This window comes from Gadus morhua, chromosome 15 (assembly GCF_902167405.1).
Source record: "Gadus morhua chromosome 15, gadMor3.0, whole genome shotgun sequence".
Classification (NCBI taxonomy): Eukaryota; Metazoa; Chordata; class Actinopteri; order Gadiformes; family Gadidae; genus Gadus; species Gadus morhua.
In genome coordinates this window covers 9,265,722-9,288,508 of record NC_044062.1, presented here as the reverse complement: position 1 = coordinate 9,288,508, position 22,787 = coordinate 9,265,722, and the positions used below count along the sequence as shown (strand labels likewise).

General features: G+C 49.3%; 3 protein-coding genes across 4 annotated transcripts in view; 2 read left to right on the top strand and 1 right to left on the bottom strand.

Annotated features, from left to right (window-relative positions):
* The window catches only part of LOC115559454 (neoverrucotoxin subunit beta), a 544,561-nt gene that overhangs the window by 19,752 nt on the left and 502,022 nt on the right, over nt 1-22,787 (top strand). The gene's annotated exons all lie outside the window — the stretch shown is intronic.
* apmap (adipocyte plasma membrane associated protein) lies at nt 1,802-11,352 on the top strand. Its single transcript, XM_030378206.1, has 9 exons — nt 1,802-2,141; nt 4,788-4,904; nt 5,656-5,771; nt 6,823-6,915; nt 8,871-8,987; nt 9,841-10,015; nt 10,283-10,417; nt 10,686-10,878; nt 11,078-11,352. Exons 1-9 carry the CDS (start codon nt 2,050-2,052, stop codon nt 11,285-11,287), a joined length of 1,248 nt encoding a protein of 415 aa, XP_030234066.1. The 5' UTR covers nt 1,802-2,049; the 3' UTR covers nt 11,288-11,352.
* syndig1 (synapse differentiation inducing 1) lies at nt 14,073-22,696 on the bottom strand. Its single transcript, XM_030378213.1, has 4 exons — nt 21,769-22,696; nt 19,857-20,475; nt 18,798-18,935; nt 14,073-16,144 (listed from the first exon to the last, which is right to left on the bottom strand). Exons 2-4 carry the CDS (start codon nt 20,382-20,384, stop codon nt 15,986-15,988), a joined length of 825 nt encoding a protein of 274 aa, XP_030234073.1. The 5' UTR covers nt 20,385-20,475; nt 21,769-22,696; the 3' UTR covers nt 14,073-15,985.

Here is a 22,787-nt window from a genome sequence, read left to right as displayed (position 1 = left end):
GATTTGAGAGTGGCCGCTTTGATCGGTGACACCAGTGGCGTAGCCAGAAACTAGTGGTGTTCCTGTTTTTTTTTTCAAATTTATTAACTCCAAAATAATACATTAACCATGTATTTTAACAGAGAACAAATGCAACCGCTGCAAAACATAAAGGGACGCAGTGCCCAGAGATGAAGAACACATAGAACGTGTGCGCATACTCATGGAGCCATACTATTACGCATGGTTAACAAACCCATTTAATCAGTATCTGAACAACACCGCTGCTGGGTTAAGAATGTAACGTATTTGCTGCTATATTTGCGCTGCAACTGAATTCACAGGGCAAGGCGGCGTGGCTCGGCTTTGAATGCATTAATTATCTCATATTAATGCATTAATGCATATGAGGCCGGTCTGGACTCATATTAATCTCATATGATGATTCCGTCCCACACAGCTGGCATGGCTCGGCTCAGGGTGGACTGGCACACTCCTGACCGATCGGCCAGCTCCCGCTGGAAGGCCCCTGTTGCCAGGAACCCCAGCGTGGTCAGCACCTGTGTGGGCACGGACAACCCCTGGCTCCTGGCTGTGTGGCGCTCTAGGGCCGGCCGCAGCTCTGCGCACAGCTCCAGTAATACTGGCCTGGGTAAACGAAATCGGCTCATGAGCCAATCATCATCATTTGCGAGTAAGTCCTCGCGTTCCCTAAATATACGTTCCCTTCGGATTTGACCATTTGCGATGTCCTCTAACAACGCTAACGCAGCCATTTTTAAAAAAAAAATTCTTCATCCATTGCGCATGCTTTTATAGCCACCCATATAATTGCAAGGTGTGTTAATCGTTCATTAGTGTGTCTCTGATGTGCAAATCACTCTGATGAGTCATGGTTTTCACCTTTTTTCCCAGTTTCCCAGCGTCACCTCTAAGTGTCGCCAAAGGAACAATAGCTGTAGAAACGTGCGTACGACAGCTCTGGAGCTGGCGTGGGGACCGCACATTTTTACGGTCATTTCACGTTTTGTACATCTGAACGTGAGCGTGGAAAAGGACGTACGCCACGTTTTTGTGCGTACGCAACCTTAGTACATGAGGCCCTCTGTGATTTATAAAGCAAAGATTGCGTACGGTGTGCGTAAGCAGGGTTTTATAAATCGGAATATTTTTTGGCGCACGAAAAACTTGGCTTCTGGGTGTACGCACATTTTTAGTAACGATCCCACGCACAGTTTTATAAATGAGACCCCTGATCCATAAAAAGGATCTGAACCCTGCCGACCATCATGAAGAAACAACCAGACCACCTCGTCTAATGGCTGAGAAGCATACAGCTTTTAAAGTCAATTTGATCTTATTCAGAATCATTGGAGATACTAAACCTAGTTTAGGGCAAGTTTAGGGAACTTTTAGGCTACTCTGTTCCTAGGGGGCCCTCAAGGTCTGTTGAATATAGAATGTGGGTACGACGGTAATTTACACTTCTGAGATGAGTATTACCTGTGTGTGTGTGAAAATAATGTTGGTCATCTCTGAATGGTGCCGAGCTTCAATAGGGCTGACGTAAGGAATTTTGGGACGGCATTATCTCTTTCCTTTCTGAAAGGATGGTCCAGCCTGTGTACCCTCTGCTAAAGGATTTAAGAAAAAGAAGCATTGAAGCACCTTCCTATAGCCACTAGCCAGATTCATACTTCCACTCCGGCCAGACGGGGCACTGTAGCGCACTCCGGCCAGGAGGGGCGCTGTAGCGCACTTCGGCCAGCAGGGGCGCTGTAGCGCACTCCTGCCAGCAGAGGCGATGTAGCGCACTCTGCAACCTCCGCCACCGCGAGAAGGAAAACATTAGACTCTGATCTCCAGCAAGCTGCAGTCAATGAGCTGCCAGTGGTTCCCAGTTTACCGTTCATCTGATCCTAGAAGTATTCTAGTTCCTCGGAGCCCGGTGCCCCTGTAGAGCGGACACACTGACCTCAGATCTCACGGAGCCCGGAGCCACTATAGAGAGGGACCCCAGAGCCCCCGTAAAGTGGACCCCCAGACCGTGGATCTATTTATCATCCCGTCATGAATGAAGTGGAGGGGCTGAGGCTCCGCAGGCTGAACCGACCCCAGGTCATCACGGACGATCTGCACATGCCCCAGAGCAAGGGCTCCAGGTGGGAGAATACGAACAACCACAACCTTCTGAATACATATTGTCTGAAAACCAGGGGACAGGAGGCAGGGAGCAGGAGACACGAACCAGGAGGCAGGAGATAGGAGGCGGGAGGCAGGAACCAGGAGGCAGGGACCGGAGGCAGGGCGTGTGTTGTTGTCCAAGTATAGAACGCGCCAGCAGGCAGGGCCGGCCCTATACACCTGGGGTCCCTAAGCAGGATCGTCTTGGGGCCCTGCTCTGCGGTTGATAGAGTAGTTTTGCCAGAGAGAACATGCAACTGTATGCATTCAAAACCCTTACGGTTTTTATTCGTACCTCTTTGAACATGATTTGGCGCAATTATTTTACTACTACTACAAAGTTTACCCAATGAAACAGTCAAAGTATTACGCCCTTACCACATTTATAGTTTTACTTTATTGTCTGAATGTTGTAAATGTAGAAAATGTTCTGAAGCTTTTCTGATGTTTGTCCATGTATCACACATTGTTTAATTGCAATGTAGTATAGTAGAGCTATAAGTGGGTGAAAAATCTGCTATGCAAAGGTAAAGGTAAATCACTTATCATGTGTCTTCAGTGATGTTTAATATAGTAATGTAAATTAACAGGACAACGCTCCGCTCGCTTAGGGCTACCAAAGTGCTAGAACCTGGGGGAGAGAGGCAATGTCGGACAAAAGTAGCAAGCTTCGTTTAGCTTTGTCATGTACCGTATTGTCATCATCGCGGTTGCCAGTTTGGGATAAGTCAAACCAGCGCCTTCGCTGAATCAAACATCAAGCTCCTTGCTTGTTGCCCTCTATACAGTCAGACCTCTATACAGTCTATGGGACAGCCAGACACAGTAACAATTCTTAATTCAATATTGTTTTCTTAAACTTATATGAGCTGTATGTTTTTAATGTTTCCCTTCTTGTTGAAGGAGAAATCTGGTGTAAAATGGATCAGGGATATGTTGAGTATGATAACGAGTTTAAATGTGTTCGCCGGTTCTATCAAAACGCTATTAACTTGGAGCGATAGGGGCATGTCTCATGGTAAAAAAAAAAGAAGCTATTTTAAACCAGCTAAAGTAGCCCGACACTTCTTTGGTAGTATAAAAAGGGTCTTAACATATGAAACGAGGCATATATAACTGTGTAAATATTGTTTATTAAAAAGGACATTTTTATACTCACAATAGCATCAGTAGCTCACCCGTCTACGGTGGGGCGGCGCCGCGGCAGTAGCTCGGGAGTTAGAGCGGGTTGGCTGGTAACCACAAGGTTGCTAGTTCGATCCACGGCTCCTCCTAGCTGAGTGTCGAGGTGTCCCTGAGCAAGGCGCCTCGTCACGTTGCTTGTCGAGGTGACAACGTGACATTTTCTCATATAAAAAACGTTAAATTCAAACATCGCACCGACCGGCATATCAACACAGAAGTCACATGATCTTAAAGAGACAGTGTCCCTATTAGACAGAACGAAAACATGTCAATAACACAGTATGGTGAATTATTTCTATAGAGTCCACCACAAGACTACACTTTGTTGCTCTAATGTAATATTTCCCGGCCTCCTCCTTGAGCCTTCCGAAATGCCTTTACACTTTGTTGCTCAAACTTAATAATACACTTAATATTTTCTTATGTTTTGTGTGTATGCTATGTGTGACTGTAGTCTATTGCTGCCTGTCTTGGCCAGGACACTGGAAGAGATGTTTAATCTCAATGATGATTACTATTTTCAACTAACCAATAGTATTTGCATTACTTTTTAAAATATCAATGCACTTTTTAGCCCTGAATAACAGTAAAAGCTATTTAATAATTAATTTGCATGCATAGTATAGTCACATTAATAACAAAAGAAGATACAACACCTTATTAATCCTTCTCTGCATTGGGCCCCTCCTATGGTGGGGGGTCGATCGATGGCCACAGCAGGTTGTAGGGCCCCTGCCGTGCTCATGGGCAGGGCAGAAGTGTTATTTCCTCAAACTGATTCTTAAAATAATAAATGAGGAAGAATAACGCAACTGTGTTGGATGTTATAATCATAATAATCATTATTCATAAACAAGGCACCTAGAGTGTTCCATAGTGAGGCAGTAGTGAGTACCGCTCTAGGAGCTACAGTAGGTGTTGATAGTGACCGCTCTAGGAGCTACAGTAGGTGTTGATAGTGACCGCTCTAGGAGCTACAGTAGGTGTTGATAGTGACCGCTCTAGTCACTACACTAGGTGTTGATAGTGACCGCTCTAGCAGCTACAGTAGGTGTTGATAGTGACCGCTCTAGTCACTACACTAGGTGTTGATAGTGACCGCTCTAGGAGCTACAGTAGGTGTTGATAGTGACCGCTCTAGGAGCTACAGTAGGTGTTGATAGTGAGTACCGCTCTAGGAGCTACAGTAGGTGTTGATAGTGACCGCTCTAGGAGCTACAGTAGGTGTTGATAGTGAGTACCGCTCTAGGAGCTACAGTAGGTGTTGATAGTGACCGCTCTAGGAGCTACAGTAGGTGTTGATAGTGAGTACCGCTCTAGGAGCTACAGTAGGTGTTGATAGTGAGGACCGCTCTAGGAGCTACAGTAGGTGTGGATATAGTGACCGCTCTAGGAGCTGTTGACAGTGAGTGTGCTCACAGTGTGTGACGCTCTCCCAGTAGCTACAGTGGGAAGGTGTTCCGGGTGGTGCTGGTGTCCCTGGCGGTGTTCCTGTTGTTCCCGCTCCTGGTGGTGTGTCTGATCCTCGAGTCTCCGATCCAACCCGACGTCCTCAGGTAAGAAGGCCACTCACTGCTGCCCTTCACCACCTTATCCATCCCACTGGTTTATCACAATCACAGCGAATCACAACGATCCCCAGTTAGTTGGAGAAATAATAAGGAAAATTATGAAGTGATAAAATGTAGTATAAAACACACATATGCAATGCACAAATTTTGTACAAATATAAACATGAAAATACAATAAGGAAAATGTATGATATGGATACAAATATGCATATATATATATATATATATATGCATATTTGTATCCATTTCGTATATTCTGTATTTTATATGTATATATACACCCCCACACAGAAATTTGCGTAAACTTCACACATTTCCCTAAAATGCACACCAAATTTTCATCAAACTACCTAGGGGGAGGTATGTGTATAGGACTAACATACAGGATGGGATGGGAGCTGATACTATAATAATAATAATAAATGAAATTTATATAGCTATATATAATAAATATATATATATATATACATATATATATATATATATATATATATATATATATATATATATACTATGGGATGTGATACTATGGGAGGGGATTGTATGTGATGTTATGTGCTGTGATACTAAGCGATGTGATGTGATGGTATGGGATGTGATGGTATGGGATGTTACGTGATGTTAAGGTATGCGATGTGATGTTATGGTACGTGATGTGAAGTTATGGTCTGTGATGTGATGTTATACTATGTGCTGTGCTTTGGTGCTCCCCGCTGGGCTTTGGTGCGGTGTCCAGGCTGAGCGAGCCCCCGGTGATGAGCGGATGCTATGAGCCCAACCTGGAGCTCAGGGACGCCCAGAGGCTGTTCGAGGACCAGATCCAAGGCCCCGAGTCCATCGTCAACATCGGCGGTACGTGGGGACATGAGGGATAGCTGGTCCCCTTCCATGAGGTCCCACAGAGCAGCTAACCCTGGTCCACTTCCATGAGGTCCCACAGAGCAGCTAACCCTGGTCCACATCCATGAGGTCCCACAGAGCAGCTAACCCTGGTCCACATCCATGAGGTCCCACAGAGCAGCTAACTGATCCTTGAGGAGGAACATCATCTATTGATCAGAAGGATCATTATCTATTGATCCATTAAGGAGAAGCATTATCTCTGATCAGAAGGAGCCTTATCTATTGATTCTTTAGAAGGAATAATATCTATTGATCCTTCAGTAGGAACAATATCTATTGATCCTTCAGTAGGAGCAATATCTATTGATCAGAAGGAGCATTATCTATTGATCCTTTCATTGAAGAAGGGTCATTTCATGCAGCTAATTTGAGGCAGATAATTTAAGAAAGATCATTTTACATAGATAATCTAATATAGATAATATTATCCATGTATGTATGAGGTATAAATAAGATCATCATTCATTGAACCCATCTCTCTGAAATGCCCTTGTGCTGAATCCTCTCCTCCCCAAGGTCAAAGGTCACCTGGTTTCCGTGTTGTGTCTGCTGGGTGTCAGTGGGTCAGGGTGATACAGGCTGAGGGTGTCTGTGGGTCAGGGTGATACAGGCTGAGGGTGTCAGTGGGTGAGGGTGATACAGGCTGAGGGTGTCAGTGGGTCAGGGTGATGGAGGCTGAGGGTGTCATAGGGTCAGGGTGATGGAGGCTGAGGGTGTCAGTGGGTCAGGGTGATGGAGGCTGAGGGTGTCAGTGGGTCAGGGTGATGGAGGCTGAGGGTGTCTTAGGGTCAGGGTGATGGAGGCTGAGGGTGTCTTAGGGTCAGGGTGATACAGGCTGAGGGTGTCTTAGGGTCAGGGTGATGGAGGCTGAGGGTGTCAGTGGGTCAGGGTGATGGAGGCTGAGGGTGTCTTAGGGTCAGGGTGATGGAGGCTGAGGGTGGTCTGCTGGCTGTCTGTTGGTCAGTGTTTGATTGAAGCAGTAATCTGCTCTCCTCTTCAGACGTCCTCTACACCGGCACCGCCGACGGCAAGATCCTGAAGCTGGTGGGCCGGAGGTCGTACCTGGTGGCCCGGCTGGGACAGCCCCCCTGCGGTGAGTGTGTTTACCGTCAGGGCGTTTAGCAGATGCTTTAGTCCACAGCGGCCTATAACGTAGGGCTGATTTAAGGCATAGACGGTAACGGTATTACATCACAGTATGTTTATTTTATCTTCTAATTTCAATATAAATGCTTCTGAAGGGGTAAAATACTGGCTAGGCAGCAAAAGTGCGTAAAAGAAATGCAAAATATTTTCTTAAGTTAGTTCCATCTCTGAAAAACACAAATATTTAATAGCATGGATTTCTTTCTCCACTTGCTCCAGACCTTGCCGTATAATTTTGGCATCTCAATTTGGCTGAAGTGTGTGCGTGCAGGTAGCGCGTACCTGGGATCGAGTGTTTTGACCATCTCTTTAAAGCCCTTTCTATTGACGTTTTGAAAGGGACCACGTCCTTACACAGGTTAACAGTGACGTGTTTGTTATCTCGTTCCACCGCTGGCTTTTTTTGTCATCAGGACTGGCTTTGGAAAATGCCTGCGGAAGCGATGTCTGCGATGCAGAGACAGCTTCACGCTACTAGCGCGTGTCTCGTACGGTGTGGAATGAGAGCTTGTGAAGGGACTATTGCGCAAGCACGCAGGCATGCGGCAAGCGCGCCTGCGTGCTTGCGCAATAGCATACTGCCTTCTCAGGCAGTATCGCTGTGAAATCTGTCCCTCGGAAAAGAAACGTTGCGCCGAATTGAAAAGGGAACTACGTTTCGTTACCATATATTCAGTAGTTGCGCATAACTTTACTTTTTACATGAAAAAGTAGTTATGTTACTTGTTCTAACGTGTTACTTACTTTATAACGCGTTGCACCCAACACTGTCTACCGGTCACACCGGTCTCACGGTGATGTCAAAATCAATACCGTAGTGCAAATTCACAGCGGTGTACTTTCTAAACCGTTTATACTGTACACCCCTACTATAACGGTTCATACACGCATTCACACACCGATTGCGGACCACGCGAGGGGATAGTTAGAGTTAGGTGCCTTGCTCAGGAACACTGCACCCTTCCGGTAACAAGTCAACCCACTCGTGTGTGTGTGTGTGTGTGTGTGTGTGTGTGTGTGTGTGTGTGTGTGTGTGTGTGTGTGTGTGTGTGTGTGTGTGTGTGTGTGTGTGTGTGTGTGTGTGTGTGTGTGTGTGTGTGTGTGTGTGTGTGTGTGTGTGAGCAGCAGAGGGTCGGGAGTCAGATATGAACTGTTCACTCTTCTCTCCTCCATTTTGTTTCCACATGGCGTTGTGAAACTTCTGTTTCCTCTCTGATCCGTCGGTTAGAGGTTGCCTCACGCTCCGATTCGTTAAGACACCCAAATGGGGCCACCTGACTGACACAGCCCGTGATTGGCTCAGCCAAACAGATGGGCTCAGCTGACTGCACGGCCCTTGATTGGCTGAGCCACCCAGATGGGGTCACCAGACTGGCACTGCCCTTGATTGGCTTAGCCACCAAGATGGGGTCACCTGACTGGCACGGCCCCTGATTGGCTGACCCAACACACCCCTCCTGGCGTGTGAGGCTCCCAGGGTCCTGTTGATTTTGGCCCATCTTCTGACTTTGTGTTTAACCAATGATGTAATAATCTCCCAGAAGCCCCGGGCATGCCCACAGCTATGGACCGACGCCAAACACCTTGATATTGCATGATCTGTCATAATTCATAACCCTAGTGTCGTCTGTCCTGTTATAGCATGTACAGCTCTGAACAAAGCAGATAGACAGATGAATACAGGTTCCTGTGTTTACACAGAATAACATACAGTAGTAATACTGTATTAAAACTGTTATAATGTTAATACAGTGGAACAATAATCACTGTCCAGGATATCTCTCTGTCGCTATGTGTCTCTCTGTGTCTCTCTGTGTCTGTCTGTCTGCCTGTCTGTCTGTCTGTCTGCATAGTTAAGTATGAAACTGGATGGGACTTTTATTTTGATAGTACTGATTTCAGGCACCACGGAGGCGGAGCCTGTGTGTGGCCGGCCCCTGGGCATGAGAGTCGGCCCCAATGGGACGCTGTTCGTGGCCGACGCCTACCTGGGAGTGTTTGAGGTCAACCCCACCACAGGTCAGTGACGCGCATAGCAGCTACGTGACAGGGTTAATGAGGAAGTGACGGTGTTAATGAGGAGGTGACGGGGTTAATGAGGAGGTGACGTGGTTAATGAGGAGGTGACGGGGTTAATGAGGAGGTGATAGGGTTAATGAGGAGGTGACGTGGTTAATGAGGAGGTGACGGGGTTAATGAGGAGGTGACGGGGTTAATGAGGAGGTGACAGGTTAATGAGGAGGTGACGGGGTTAATAAGGAGGTGACAGGGATAATGAGGAGGAGCTTACAGGGTTAATGAGGAGGGGACCGGATTAATGAGGTTGTGACAGGGTTAATGGGGAGGAGGTGACGGGGTTATTGAGGAGGTGACAGGGTTAATGAGGAGGTGACAGGGTTAATGAGGAGGTGACAGGGTTAATGAGGAGGTGACTGGGTTAATGAGGAGGTGACAGGGTTAATGAGGAGGTGACTGGGTTAAAGAGGAGATGACAGGGTTAATGACTGATGTGTTGGTGAAGGGGAGGTGACCCGGCTGGTGTCCGGGGGCCAGGAGGTGACAGGGTTAATGAGGAGGTGACAGGGTTAATGAGAAGGTGACAGGGGGTAAGAGGGTTAATGAGGAGGTGACAGGGTTAATGAGGAGGTGACGGGGTTAATGAGGAGGTGACGGGGTTAATGAGGAGGTGACAGGGTTAATGAGGAGGTGACAGGGTTAATGACTGATGTGTTGGTGAAGGGGAGGTGACCCGGCTGGTGTCCGGGGGCCAGGAGGTGACAGGGTTAATGAGGAGGTGACAGGGTTAATGAGGAGGTGACAGGGTTAATGAGGAGGAGGTGACGGGGTTAATGACTGTGGTGTGTTGGTGAAGGGGAGGTGACCCGGCTGGTGTCGGGGGGCCAGGTGGTGGCGGGCAGGAAGCTGTCGTTCATCAACGACCTGGACGTGACGGCCGACGGCAGGAAGGTGTACTTCACCGACTCCAGCAGCAGGTGGCAGCGCAGAGACTACCTGCTGCTCATCATGGAGGCCACCGCCGACGGCCGGTAGGTCACGTGTGTGTATCGTTATTGGGGGTGTGTGTGTGTGTGTGTGTGTGTTTGTGGGGTTGTGTGTGTGTTTTTGTAAATGCATGTTTTTTGTGTGTGTGTTATTGTGAGTGTGTGTGTGTGTGTGTGTGTGTGTGTGTTTTTTGACATAGCAGTGTGTGTGTTTTTGTGCAGGTATGTGTTTTTTTAACGTACGTGTTTTAAGGTGTGTGTGTGTGTGTGTGTGTTTTAACCTGTGCCTGTGTTTGACGTGTGCGTGCGCAGCGTGCTGGAGTACGACATGGACAGCAGGGAGGTTACCGTGGTGATGGAGAACCTCCGCTTCCCCAACGGCATCCAGCTTCTCCCCGACGAGGAGTCGGTCCTCGTGGCCGAGACCACCATGGCCCGGATACGCAGGTCTGTCTGTCTGCCTGTCTGTCTGTCTGCCTGTTTGGCTGCCTGTCTGAGTGTCTGTCTGTTCAGCTGTCTGCCCACTGTCTGTCTGCTTGGCTATCTCTTCTGCTTTCTAGCTGTCTGTCTGTCAAGCTCTATGTCTGTCTGCGTAACTGTCTGTCTGTCTCTGTAGCTGTCCAGCTGTCTGTCTGTCTGTCTGTCTGTCTGTCTGTCTGTCTGTCTGTCTGTCTGTCTGTCTGTCTGTCTGTCTTCACCGTCTGTCTCTCTTCAGGGTCCATGTGTCGGGTCTGAACAAGGGCGGGATGGACATGTTTGTGGAGAACCTGCCCGGTTTCCCTGACAACATCCGGCCCAGCTCCACAGGGGGGTACTGGGTCGCCATGGCCACCATCCGCCCCAACCCCGGCTTCTCCATGATGGACTTCCTGGCCCAGAGACCGTGGGTCAAGAAGCTGGTCTTCAAGGTGGGTCTGACCATCAGCAGCTGAGGACTAACGAGCTCCTTGGATGGGCTGAATGGACCGGAGCATATCTGTAAGGAGCAGGGAGGAACCTTTCCCTAATTTCTCTCTCTCTCTCTCTCTCTCTCTCTCTCTCTCTCTCTCTCTCTCGCTCTCGCTCTCGCTCTCGCTCTCGCTCTCTCGCTCTCTCTCTCTCTCTCAGGTCTTCAGCCGGGAGGTGCTGATGAAGATGGCTCCGCCCTACAGCCTGGTGGTGGAGCTGCATGAGGGTGGGGTTTGCACCCGCAGCCTCCACGACCCCCAGGGGCTGGTGGCGGCCTACGTCAGCGAGGCCCACGAGCACGACGGCTACCTGTACCTGGGCTCCTTCCGCTCGCCCTACATCAGCCGGCTGCAGCTCCGCAGGGCCTGAGGCTGAGGGGGAGGGGGGATAGGGTGGAGCTGGAGGCGAGGGGATGATTAGGAGGGGGGAGGGGGCGATGATTTGGGAGGTCGGGAGGGGGGAGGGGCTGGGGGGGTGAGGAGGTGGATGAACATGAATACACTCACATTGATCACACACACACAGGGGGTGTGTGTGTGTGTGTGTGTGTGTGTGTGTGTGTGTGTGTGTGTGTGTGTGTGTGTGTGTGTGTGTGTGTGTGTGTGTGTGTGTGTGTGTGGTCGCTATACTTCCCGTCGATCCACAACGTGCCAAATCCTTTTTTTGTTCTTAGTTTCCTTATTTGCACTTTAATTTATTGGTTTTGCACGGTTCACCCTCATCTTCCTCTTCGTCCATCGCTCGTCCAGTATTTAAAACGGCTTCGCTGCGTCCCAGGTACCGGACCATTACCCCGTGGACCAATCAGGTCACAGCCTGGGATGTCATTCAAGATGGCCGACGTAGGGCTGCTCAGTAACCAATCCCAGTGTCTCGTTTCTCACATCACGCCTAGCAACTGTTCCCTGGCTACGCAGTTGATTTTAAATACAAACCCGGTGTCTCATTAACACATCGACTGAGGACAGATACTGCACTAGTTGAATATAACTAGTGTAAACTAGTTATACACTAGTTATATACAACTAGTATATAACTATAATTCTATATAGCTATAGTCATATTCTAGTTGTATGTAATCATGTATATATAACTAGTATATAACTATAGTTATATAAAATTAGTATGTAACTATAGTTGTACATAACTGTACTCTGTATAGATATATATAACTAGTATATAACTATATATTTATATATAACTATACTCTATATAGTCATATATAACTATATTTATATATAACTATACTCTATATAGTTATATAGAACTATTATATAACTATACTCTATATAGTCACATAGAACTATATAGTCATATCTAACTAGTATATAACTATTCTACCCCCATGCACTGTTTAAACTCACTTGCCCGTTTAACGTCTTCGCCCAAGTTATATTTAACACATTAAAAGTTGCGTTCCTGACCGAGTCGTCACTCTGTGAAGCCGTGACTTCCTAACTTTGTGTTCGCAGCCCTGCGGAAAATAAAAAACTGTTTTAAACTACCCAACGAGTCTGTGATTTCTGGTGTCTTCCACCGACGGAACTCAAACCGGGTTATTAGGGGACCCAGGAATAAACGTATGAAGCAATGTGGAATATAAACACTATTCTCCTACTGGAGATGTTCAGCTTGGGTTTGGCTCAGAGCCCTCTGTACACCGAGAGTGGGATAAGGTCTTCTGGCTGGCTGAAGTACCACAGCTGGCCAGTGGCCACCGGACCAGCGCACCTGGTCGCGACGGTGGTCGTTACTGTTCAAAGTGGAAGATGTTCGTTCATCAATGTTCTGATGAAGATGTCTCTTCGTATGATAATATATCATAAGCAGGGGCGTAGTCAGGATATTATTACTGTGGTGGCCAGCTCGGGCCAGTCTTATATTTGGGGTGGCACTTGATTGTCAACGGGGGGGCGCTTGATTGTCGACACTGAATTAGAATAATAAGTCAAAGTTAGATCAAACTAATCGTGCATATATTTCAGTACTTTTTTTTCATACTGGGGGGCAGCGGGGTGGCCAATCTCTGACCAGGGGGGGCCGTGGCCCCCCTGGCCCCCATGTGGCTTCGCCCCTGATCATAAGATGTCAATATCAAACCTGTTGTGAGTGACCCTCTTTTTCAGAGGAGAGGTATCCCCATTTGTGGTCAGACACTGTACTGTACAGTACTACGCTGCTGGTTCACGGTCCAACTGAAAACATGAAGCCACTCAAAAAGAGCGCCATTCATTCGGAGTATGTAGTACCTTTTACATCCAGAAGGGGGCGGTGTCGTCTTGAGTCCTTTGAAGAGCACTGCACTACCGTTCCGTCCAAAACATCTAGGAGATGGCTTTATCAGGGACAGCAACCGATAAGCAGATTTTTTAATATTATTGATTATTTTTTGATTTAATGTGGCAGGTCAATTTATGTCTGTTGTGTAGTTGGCCTTATTTTCACCGCCACATGATTACAAAAACAGACACCACACTACATATAGGTATAGAGACTTTACCATGTATTAAAGGGGACATATTATAACACCAGGTGCTAGTGTGATTACCCTTACAAGCCGTTTCGAAAATCTTCTAAACGGCTTGTAAGGCTAATCACACTCACACCTGGTGGTATACTATGTCCCCTTTAATGTACAGTAAACTGGTGTGTGTCTGTCTGTAAACACTTGAACTTAGATTCAGAGAGCAAGAGATGGAGAGAGACAAGAAATCTCTCTCTCAGAGACGAGGGGAGAATAGAGACGGACCTTGACTAGGTAAACAGCATGCAGGCCTCTAGTCTGCGTGGTTGCTAGGTAACCTCTCCATCACGGCTCTGAGAGACAGACCTCCGCACAGGACCCATGTGTTCTGAATGCACAACACCGCCCTGACGGAGCTGCTGGTATCAGACTCTTACTGGTCCTACTGGGTCAGGTCCTAGTATCAGTACTGGTCCTACTGGGTCAGGTCATAGTATCAGTACTGGGTCAGGTCCTAGTATCAGTACTGGTCCTACTGGGTCAGGTCCTAGTATCAGTACTGGGTCAGGTCCTAGCATCAGTACTGGTCCTACTGGGTCAGGTCCTAGTATCAGTACTGGGTCAGGTCCTAGTATCATCAGTATCAGTACCTTCTATCCTTAAATCTGACGTTAAATCTCTCTTACTCCATTGGACAATGAGATGTTTAATGGTACCACTGAACGGAAAACAAGCATACAGTTATTTAAAGATGAACAAGTAAACTGACGTTCTCCAGTAGCATGCCGTGATGTGTCCATTGAGTTTCGTTTTTTTTTTTCTTCTTTTTTTTTTTTTTTTACAAATAAGCTTGTGTTGAAATCGACAAAAGTACACCTGGAGATATTTGACGGAACAGTTTGGCGTGTTGTGGAATGGATGGTGTTCAATATATTGATCTGTTGAATACAGCCCTTTGTAGACCAATCTGTAAATACAGCTGCCAAATATATCATCAAAATATACATCTCCACCTGGGACCAGTCCTGGGGTTTACCTGATGGTAAGCGGTGAGCGCGTGTTGACTCCTCCTCACACCTGGCAGGGCGGAGCTCCCCTTACAGAGGAGGAGCTCTGTAAGTGAGGACCTCCTCCATGCTAGCCCAACCGCTGAAGCACTCGGACTCTGAGCTCGCTTGTGCTCCCCGGCTCCGTGGGACGACGACACGCCTCGGCCCGTCCGATCAGACGCACTACGGAAGTCGCTCGGATCCAGACATACGCAACCTTACCTCCCGGTTCCGACAAAAAACACAAAATTCTTTGACAGTTGAGGAATAACTCTTTGACTAACTGTTTCACAATCTTAAAAAGTGTGTCATTTAGGTCAGTGTAATATGATGACGTCCTGTCATGTCTTTGTAGATGCTTGCAGTGGCTCAGGTCATCAGCATCAAGGGCTAGCTTGGTGCTAAACGTAGCTTTTAGCCGTCAGCCATTTATACTTTTTCTGGCGCTATGGACAAACCACCACTGAACATAAATGTCCTCAGAACTCTGATTGGTCAGGTCCAAATAGCGTGTTACCTGATTGGCCAGACAGACCATAATTCTAACATAACCGTTGGCCTGATTTTAACCAAATTAGCAAAACTTAAATGAATAAATAAAACCAAAGAACAACAATAACCATCCCCTTCTGTGATTGGTTGAGTTTAGCGAATTCGATTCAGGATTTGTTGAGCACAGGTGTTAATACACACACACAGAAACATAGACACACACACACACACACACACACACACACACACACACACACACACACACACACACACACACACACACATACAGACCCACATACACACACAAACAAACATACGCACTTACACACTCACTCCCACACCATGCACTGAGGGTAAAGTATTGTCTGTGTGCTGACCTCTGAAACATTGAGCAGCTCTCAGAGAGAGCTGCCATCCCATAATACCATGGTTATTACCAGTCCATCTTAACCATCGTTCCAACAGTCTTCTGTTCAGGGTTTGTCCAGGTCACCCAGTCCACTCCCAACAGGTCCAGTACTGATGGGACTGTCAGCATTCCCAGTATTCCCGAGAGGGGGCCCCAGTACAGTATGGCCCAGTACAGTATGGCCCAGAACAGTTTGGACCAGTACAGAATGGACCAGTGTCCTCTTCAGTGGACCAGTACAGTTTGGAACAGTACAGTTTGGACCAGTTGTCTTCTACTTCCACAATGGACCAATAATCAAGACGTAAATCTCAGATCTCTGCGTGCACATGTGCACTTGAATGCATGTGTCTATTGCTAAGTGTTTGTGCGTTTGTGTGTGTGTTACTGTGTGCAACTGTGTGTTACTGTGTGTGTTTCTGTGTGTGTGTGTGTGTGTGTGTGTGTGTGTGTGTGTGTGTGTGTGTGTGTGTGTGATACAGTGTGTGTTACTTTGTGTGTGTGTGTGTGTATGTGTGTGAACTGGATGTTGAGAAGGGTCCAGGACCACCAGGTGATTGGTTGAAGGTCTTCCATGGGACCCACTCCAGCGGCTGGATCTGGGGGGAGGAGCCATACAGTGGGGGGAGGAGCCCTGTGCCGGGGAGAGGAGCCTACAGGTGGTGGTTCTTGGAGAGGTAAGCGATGAGGGCCACGGCCACGCCCACGTAGATCCCGGTCCCGATTGTGATTGACAGCACGGCCAGGAAGAGGGCCCGCCTGGAGCTGGAGCTGGCTGCGTGGAGGTCTCCTTTAGACACGGCCTTGGTGGTCTGGAGGTGGGGGGGGAGGGAGGGAGGGGGGGGAGGGGGGTAGAGGAGGAGAGAAATTAAACATGGAACATTTTACAATCCCTTAGGTGTGTGCTTGTGTCTGAAATGTATAATTAATTTATGATGAGAATGCTTCTCTCGGCGTGTCTGTCTCCCTCTATTTCCCTCTCTCCCTCGACCCACTATCTCTATTCTAGATCTCTCTCTCCTCTATCTATCTCTCTCTCTCCCCCTCAATATAACTCTCTCTCGCTTTGCTCTCTTACTAGCTCTCTCTCTCTCTCCCCCTCAATATAACTATCGCTTTGTTCACATACTATCTCTCTTGCTCTCTATCTCTCGCTCTCTCTCTCTCCCCTCTATCTAGCTCTCTCTCGCCTCTATCTAGCTCTCTCTCCCCTCTATCTAGCTCTCTCTCGCCTCTATCTAGCTCTCTCTCGCCTCTATCTAGCTCTCTCTCGCCTCTATCTAGCTCTCTCACTCTCTCGCCACTCTAATCTTGCTCTCTCTCTCTCTCCCCCCTTTAAAGCTCTATCATCATATTCCGCTATCTATCTCTCTCTCTCTCTCTCTCTCTCTCGCCCCTCTATCTATCTCTCTCCCCTATATCTAGCTCTCTGAAGAGATCCCCACTTGTAGCAGTACAGCTTTTCAGTGTGAAAAAGGAGAGAGAGAGAGATACGGAGAGAGAGAGATACGGAGAGAGAGAGATACGGAGAGAGAGAGATATTGAGATATGGAGATAGAGTGGATGGAGAGGGAGATATGGAGAGAGAGAGAGAGAGAGAGAGAGAGAGAGAGAGAGAGAGAGAGAGAGAGACGGAGGGAGGGAGAGAGAGAGCGGAGGGAGAGAGAGAGAGAGCGGAGGGAGAGAGAGCTGGATGGATGAGATGTATGCCGCTGACCCACACATCAGCATGTCAAAATATTCTGTCAACAATATGATTGTTTGCATTCACATGTACTGAAGTCTGATTGTACTCTACCGAGGTCCTAATTAGCTCTGTTTGTTATAAAAACATAATTACTATTGACAGAAGGTGCATAATGGTCCAATATGCAAATTGATGCTAATCATGTGGCAGGGGAGAGGAGTGGCAGGCTCCTCCCCTTCTCAGGGAGGGGAGACAGAGGGATGACATGTCCTGCGTCGCATGGCTTGCTGATTAATAATGTGGCTGAGAGGATAATTTATCGCCCTTATTAAATAGGGGAGGAGGAGAGGAGAGAAGATAAGAGGAGACGAGGAGAGGAGAGGACAGGAGAGGAGAGGAGAGGAGAGGAGAGGAGAGGAGAGGAGATTCTGAGATGCAGATCAGGAGAGCGGATGTAGTGGTGGAACGAGGAGGAGGAGGAGGAGGTTTGGCTGAGGCTGAACATGGCAGTGGAGACACGAGCCGGGGGTGGTCCCTGCGTTGCGGATGGTTCCGTGCACGGACCCTCGTTGCAGCATGCGGAGCTACAGCGTTATGTAAAGCTCTTAGCCGTGTTTGTGTTGCACCACACTCTAAAAGCACCCAATCAGCTTACGCACACTGGCTTAGCAAAATAGCAGACTGTTACTGTCGCTCGCTACCAAACACACATAACACATACAGGCCCTAGCTGTGCACTGGAGAGACAAGCCAACGCACCAGTCTCCCACAGACGGACGGTTCTCAAGGATGCGGTTGTCATGGAAACCAAGAGTGGGGAGGGCTGCCTGGAGGTTGGGGTCTGACGTGGACCGGCAGAGTGGAGTTTTTATTTTAGTTTCAGCGCAGGACTTAGTCCATCCCATAATAGGGCAGAGGCGGCCGGGGGGAGGAGGAGGCCCAGGTGATGGGGGGGCCCTCCTCTCTCCCCCACCGGACTGAGGAGCAGAGGAGGAGGCCTTCGGGTTCCTCTGAATGATCCTAATCGTCTAACGATGTCACGTCTAATGGCCTCACATCCAGATGATCTGCAGCTGCCAGTCCTCTCCAGAGGCGAGAGGAGAGGGAGGAGAGGGAGGAGAGGGAGGGAGAGGAGGAGACCTGAGGAGAGGCAGGGAGGAGAGGAGGGAGGAGAGGAGGAAAGTGTTCCAGGCTACATCTATTCCCGGAGCTGTTATCCAGATCGCGGGCGTGTGGGAGGACGTGTTCCACTGTTCTCCCACACGCCGTCGTACACGCTGCAGAAATATGGCCTGGATGGATCCTCAGTCTCTTACAGACTTCTATCCATCTGCCTCTGTGGAACTCCCTGTCTCTCTCTCTCTCTCTCCTCAATAGAGAGCCTCTCTCTCCTTCTCCCCCTCTCTCTCACCCTCTCTCTTTTTCTCTCCCCCCCTTGTCTCTCTCTCTCCCTCTCTCTCTTTCTCCCCCCCCCCCCCTCTCTCTCTCTCTCTCTCTCTCTCTCTCTCTCTCTCCTATGTCTCTCTCTCTATGAATGTAACTGTTGCGACCTTCCCCATTATCCGTGCTTGTGCGTGCATGCGTGCTTGTGTGTGAATGTTTCAGCAACGTGATGTGAAAGCTCACAGGTTGTAGCCATGTTATTTTATTTTTTTTGATTTATTTCTTGATTCAAGACGCTAAAACAGTAATCCAAAGGATGACATGCAAAAGTTAAACACTTATTACCAGCATGGTCCTTTGGTGACCCTATGAGGGCGTGGGGGTTGGGTGCTTACCTGGTGGGCCAGGTAGAAGGCGGCGATGCCCAGCGGCCAGAAGCAGCAGATCATGGAGAAGACGCTGAGGCCCAGGTGCTCCCGTGGCGGGGTCAGCAGGAAGGCGTCCTCGCTCTCCGACTCGCTGGTGTAGTCGCTCTGCAGGCACAGGGGCGCCGCGGCAACCGGTCACCACGGCAACCGCAAACATGGCCGTTACCGTCAGACAACAAGATGACCACAGGATAACACTGTGTCGACCGGTCACCCTGACAACCACGAGACAACTCCTTGACAACCGGTCAACCTGACAACCATACGACAACACCGCGCCGACCGGTCACCCTGACAACCACACCGTGATGACCGTGACAACACCACGGCAAACAAACACCATGACAACCAGACACAACACTGTTACAACCAGTCACCATGGCAACCGCACAGCACTGTTACAACCACACACAGCAACATGACAACCAGGCTCCACTATTGCCTCTCTCTCTCCCTCTATCTCTCCCCCCTCTCCCTTCTCTCTCTCTCCCCCCTCTCCCTCCCTCTATCTCCGCCGCCTCTCTCCCTCTGCCTCTCTCTCTCTCCCTCTTTCTCGTTCTTTCTCCCTCTCTCTCTCTCTCTCCCACTATCTCCGCCGCCTCTCTCCCTCTGCCTCTCTCTCTCTCCCTCTTTCTCGTTCTTTCTCCCTCTCTCTCTCTCTCTCCCTCTCTCGCCCCCCTCCCTCTCTCTCTGGTGTAACAGAGCTCGCTGTAGCAGCAGGATTAGAGGGGTCTTTAGGGTGAGGAGTGGGGCTGCTCACAGGGCTAATCTTTACCCAGCGATTGGCTTTTAGGTGGCATGATGTTTCATTCACCGTAAGCTGCTTTGCCATGATCCACTCCTCTCCTCTCCTCTCCTTACCTAGCCTCTCCTCTCCTCTCCTCTCCTTCCCTAGCCTCTCCTCTCCTCTCCTCTCCTCTCCTCTCCTAGCCTCTCCTCTCCTCTCCTCTCCTCTCCTCTCCTCTCCTCTCCTTCCCTGCACCTAGTGAGTCGTTACAGGGAGTGGTTATTCTGGTCCTTCCTCACCTCCAGCTCATCGAAGTCTTCATCGTCCTCGTCTTCCTCGTCGTCGTCGTCGGCGACATCGTACGACAGCGCCTGGATCCTACCGTCGTCCCCGGCGACCTCCAGGAACCGCCCGTCGGCGAACACCAGCGCCTCCTTGGAGGAGGAGGAGGAGGAGGAGCAGAGGAAGGGGTCGGCCAGGCCCTCGATGAAGGTGGTCTCGCAGGAGTCCAGCCCCGCCCCGTCCCCCACCCAGGCCCGGAGCAGCAGGCCAGGGGGGGCGGCGCAGGGGCCCAGGGCGTGGGGGAGGGCGGAGGGGTTCAGGGGCTGGGGGGCCGCCACCCCAGGGGCCCCGTTGAGCTGGTAGTGGGGGGCCGCATAGATCAGGGGCCGGGGCTCCACAGTGTTTATGAGACCGTTGTTGTGCTTGAAGGAGGCCTCACCTCCTCCTCCTCCTCCTCCTCCTCCCTGTGCCCAGGGGGGAGAGAGTCTCTGGGGGACGGACTGGACCTCCTCACGCGGGCCCCACTGGCGGGGTCTGCTGTCCATGGTTCTCCTGGCTCAGAGCTGGGGGCCCGCGGGACTGGAGGGGCCCCTCAGCGGGGTCTGCATGCGGGCATCAGGCTCCTTGCAGCGGCCCCTGTGGAGGAGGACCAGCACACACTTCATACCGGCTTTAGGGTCTCATCACCTGCAGGCCAAGCTGGTTCCAAACACTAAGGCTTAGAATCAAGATCGCCAAATGGTTCTAAACACTAACCTTCAGAACCAAGATAGCCGATTGGTTCTAAACACTAAGGTTTAGGACCACTCAGCCATCCTGCTTCTAAACACTAAGGTTTAGAAGCAGGATGGCCGAGAAACATTAAATGTCACGTTTAAACACTGCTCCAAAAGATTTTTCAACTAAATCCTGCATTTAATTAGCCTGTTAATTAGAATGTATTTGTTTAAAAAGGTAAACAATGTAACACATCTGAATTTTCCTCGTTTGTTACTCAGAATCGGACTTTGTCTCTTGTCAAGTTTATTCGTCAACATCCACCAGCAGGGAAAAATCGTGGTCTTGTTCAAATGGAACTGCATCGTTCATTCAAACTGAACGGTGTTAAGGTGTTTAGGATCAGGATTCTTCATCAGTCAAGGCCTAAACCTAATGAACACAGGTTACATGTTGACCGATCAACGGCTAGTAAAGGGGATCTCCATCCCTAATTGGATCCGATCGGAATTCCCACGGAGGAGAGAATGTGGAGGAGAGACCGCGGAGGATGAGACCGCGGAGAAGGAGGGACCACGAAGGAGAAGCCGCGGAGGAGAGACGGTGGAGGAGAGACCGCGGAGGAGAGACCGCGGATGGTTTGACGTGGAACATCAACACGGAACCACTCGGTTCACCCGCTCCCAGAAACATTTACGTCTGCGTAAGATATTTTTATTGCGACTGAGACGCACACACACACACACACACACACACACACACACACACACACACACACACACACACACACACACACACACACACACTTTCTCTCTCTAACACACACACACGAGCTTTCTCTCTTTCTAACACACACACACACACACACACACACGCACAAACACACACACACACACACACGCACAAACACACACGCAAACAAACAAACGCTCGCTCTCTCTCTCTCACACCCACAAACACACGCGCAAACAAAACACACATCCACACACACACACACACACACACACACACACACACACACACACACACACACACACACACACACACACACACACACACACACAACACACACACACACACACACACACACACACACACACATACATTTACTCGCTTAAAACAGGAGGCAGAACACTGTGCCCCCCGTCCCCCGAAGGAGACCACCGAGTCCGCTAGGCAGTCAGAAGACCCGTCAATGTCACACGGACTCACCTGTGATGTCATCGTGGCGCGATTCTGTCCGCGGCGGGACACACCGGGGGGTCTCACGGCACCGCTACCGGAGGGTCTCACCTTCCGAGGGGAAAGAGAGCCGGGGGTCCATCGGCGTCCACACCACCGCTCTGCGACACACACTGCGCTGTGCGCTCCTACGAGGCGACACACTCCTCGGTTCTCACCATCTGGCTGTTAGTTTCCCCTCTCACACACACACACACACACACACCGATAGGCTGCTGCACCGTCCAGATAGAGTCACGTATCGTTACGGTCCACACACACTGAGGAGCATCGCCTCTTCAACCCCCATGTCGGGGGAACACTGGCACCGTCCTCTGGGTGGGCTGGCCTACATGTTGTCACGGTAGCCTACAGAGTACCCCCTGTTTCCCGGACTGTGGCACCGTGAGAACCGAACCAGCAGAGAGATGAGCGGGGAGCGAGGTGCAACGCAGTGGTGGGAGTGAGGATCGACCGCATGGTCCTAGAGGACCGTCGATCTAGAGGATCTAGAGTAGGCTACCCTTGATCTAGAGGACCGTCGATCTAGAAAACCGTCGATCTAGAGGATCTAGAGTAGGCAACCGTTGATCTAGTGTACCGTCGCTCTAGTCTAGAGAACCGTCGATCTAGAGGATCTAGAGTCCACCGTTGATCTAGGATCTAGAGTCTACCGTTGATCTAGAGTCCCGTCGATCTAGCGGTCGTCGATATAGAGATGGTCGATCTAGTTTCTAAAAGATCTAGAGAACCGTCGATCTAGAGATCGGTGATCTAGAATCATAGGGCTTTGGAAACGTACGTTTACATTACCAAAGCACAGCAAGTAAAAAATAATAACATTATAACAAATATAACGTTATTCAAACAACAAATATAGTCAATCTACATCTCTCTCTCTCTCTCTCTCTCTCTCTCTCTCTCTCTCTCTCTCTCTCTCTCTCTCTCTCTCTCTCTCTCTCTCTCTCTCTCTCTCTCTCTCTCCTCTCCCTCTCTCTCTCTCCCTCTCT

Coding starts and splice junctions, on each gene's coding strand:
- syndig1 (XM_030378213.1), bottom strand. CDS start 20,384: ATGGACAGCAGACCCCGCCAGTGGGGCCCGCGTGAGGAGGTCCAGTCC. Junction 18,936..19,856: donor AAGACTTCGATGAGCTGGAG/GTGAGGAAGGAC, acceptor CTGTGCCTGCAG/AGCGACTACACCAGCGAGTC. Junction 16,145..18,797: donor CCTTCTACCTGGCCCACCAG/GTAAGCACCCAA, acceptor CCCCACCTCCAG/ACCACCAAGGCCGTGTCTAA.
- apmap (XM_030378206.1), top strand. CDS start 2,050: ATGAATGAAGTGGAGGGGCTGAGGCTCCGCAGGCTGAACCGACCCCAG. Junction 6,916..8,870: donor GCTGGGACAGCCCCCCTGCG/GTGAGTGTGTTT, acceptor TACTGATTTCAG/GCACCACGGAGGCGGAGCCT. Junction 10,879..11,077: donor TCAAGAAGCTGGTCTTCAAG/GTGGGTCTGACC, acceptor TCTCTCTCTCAG/GTCTTCAGCCGGGAGGTGCT.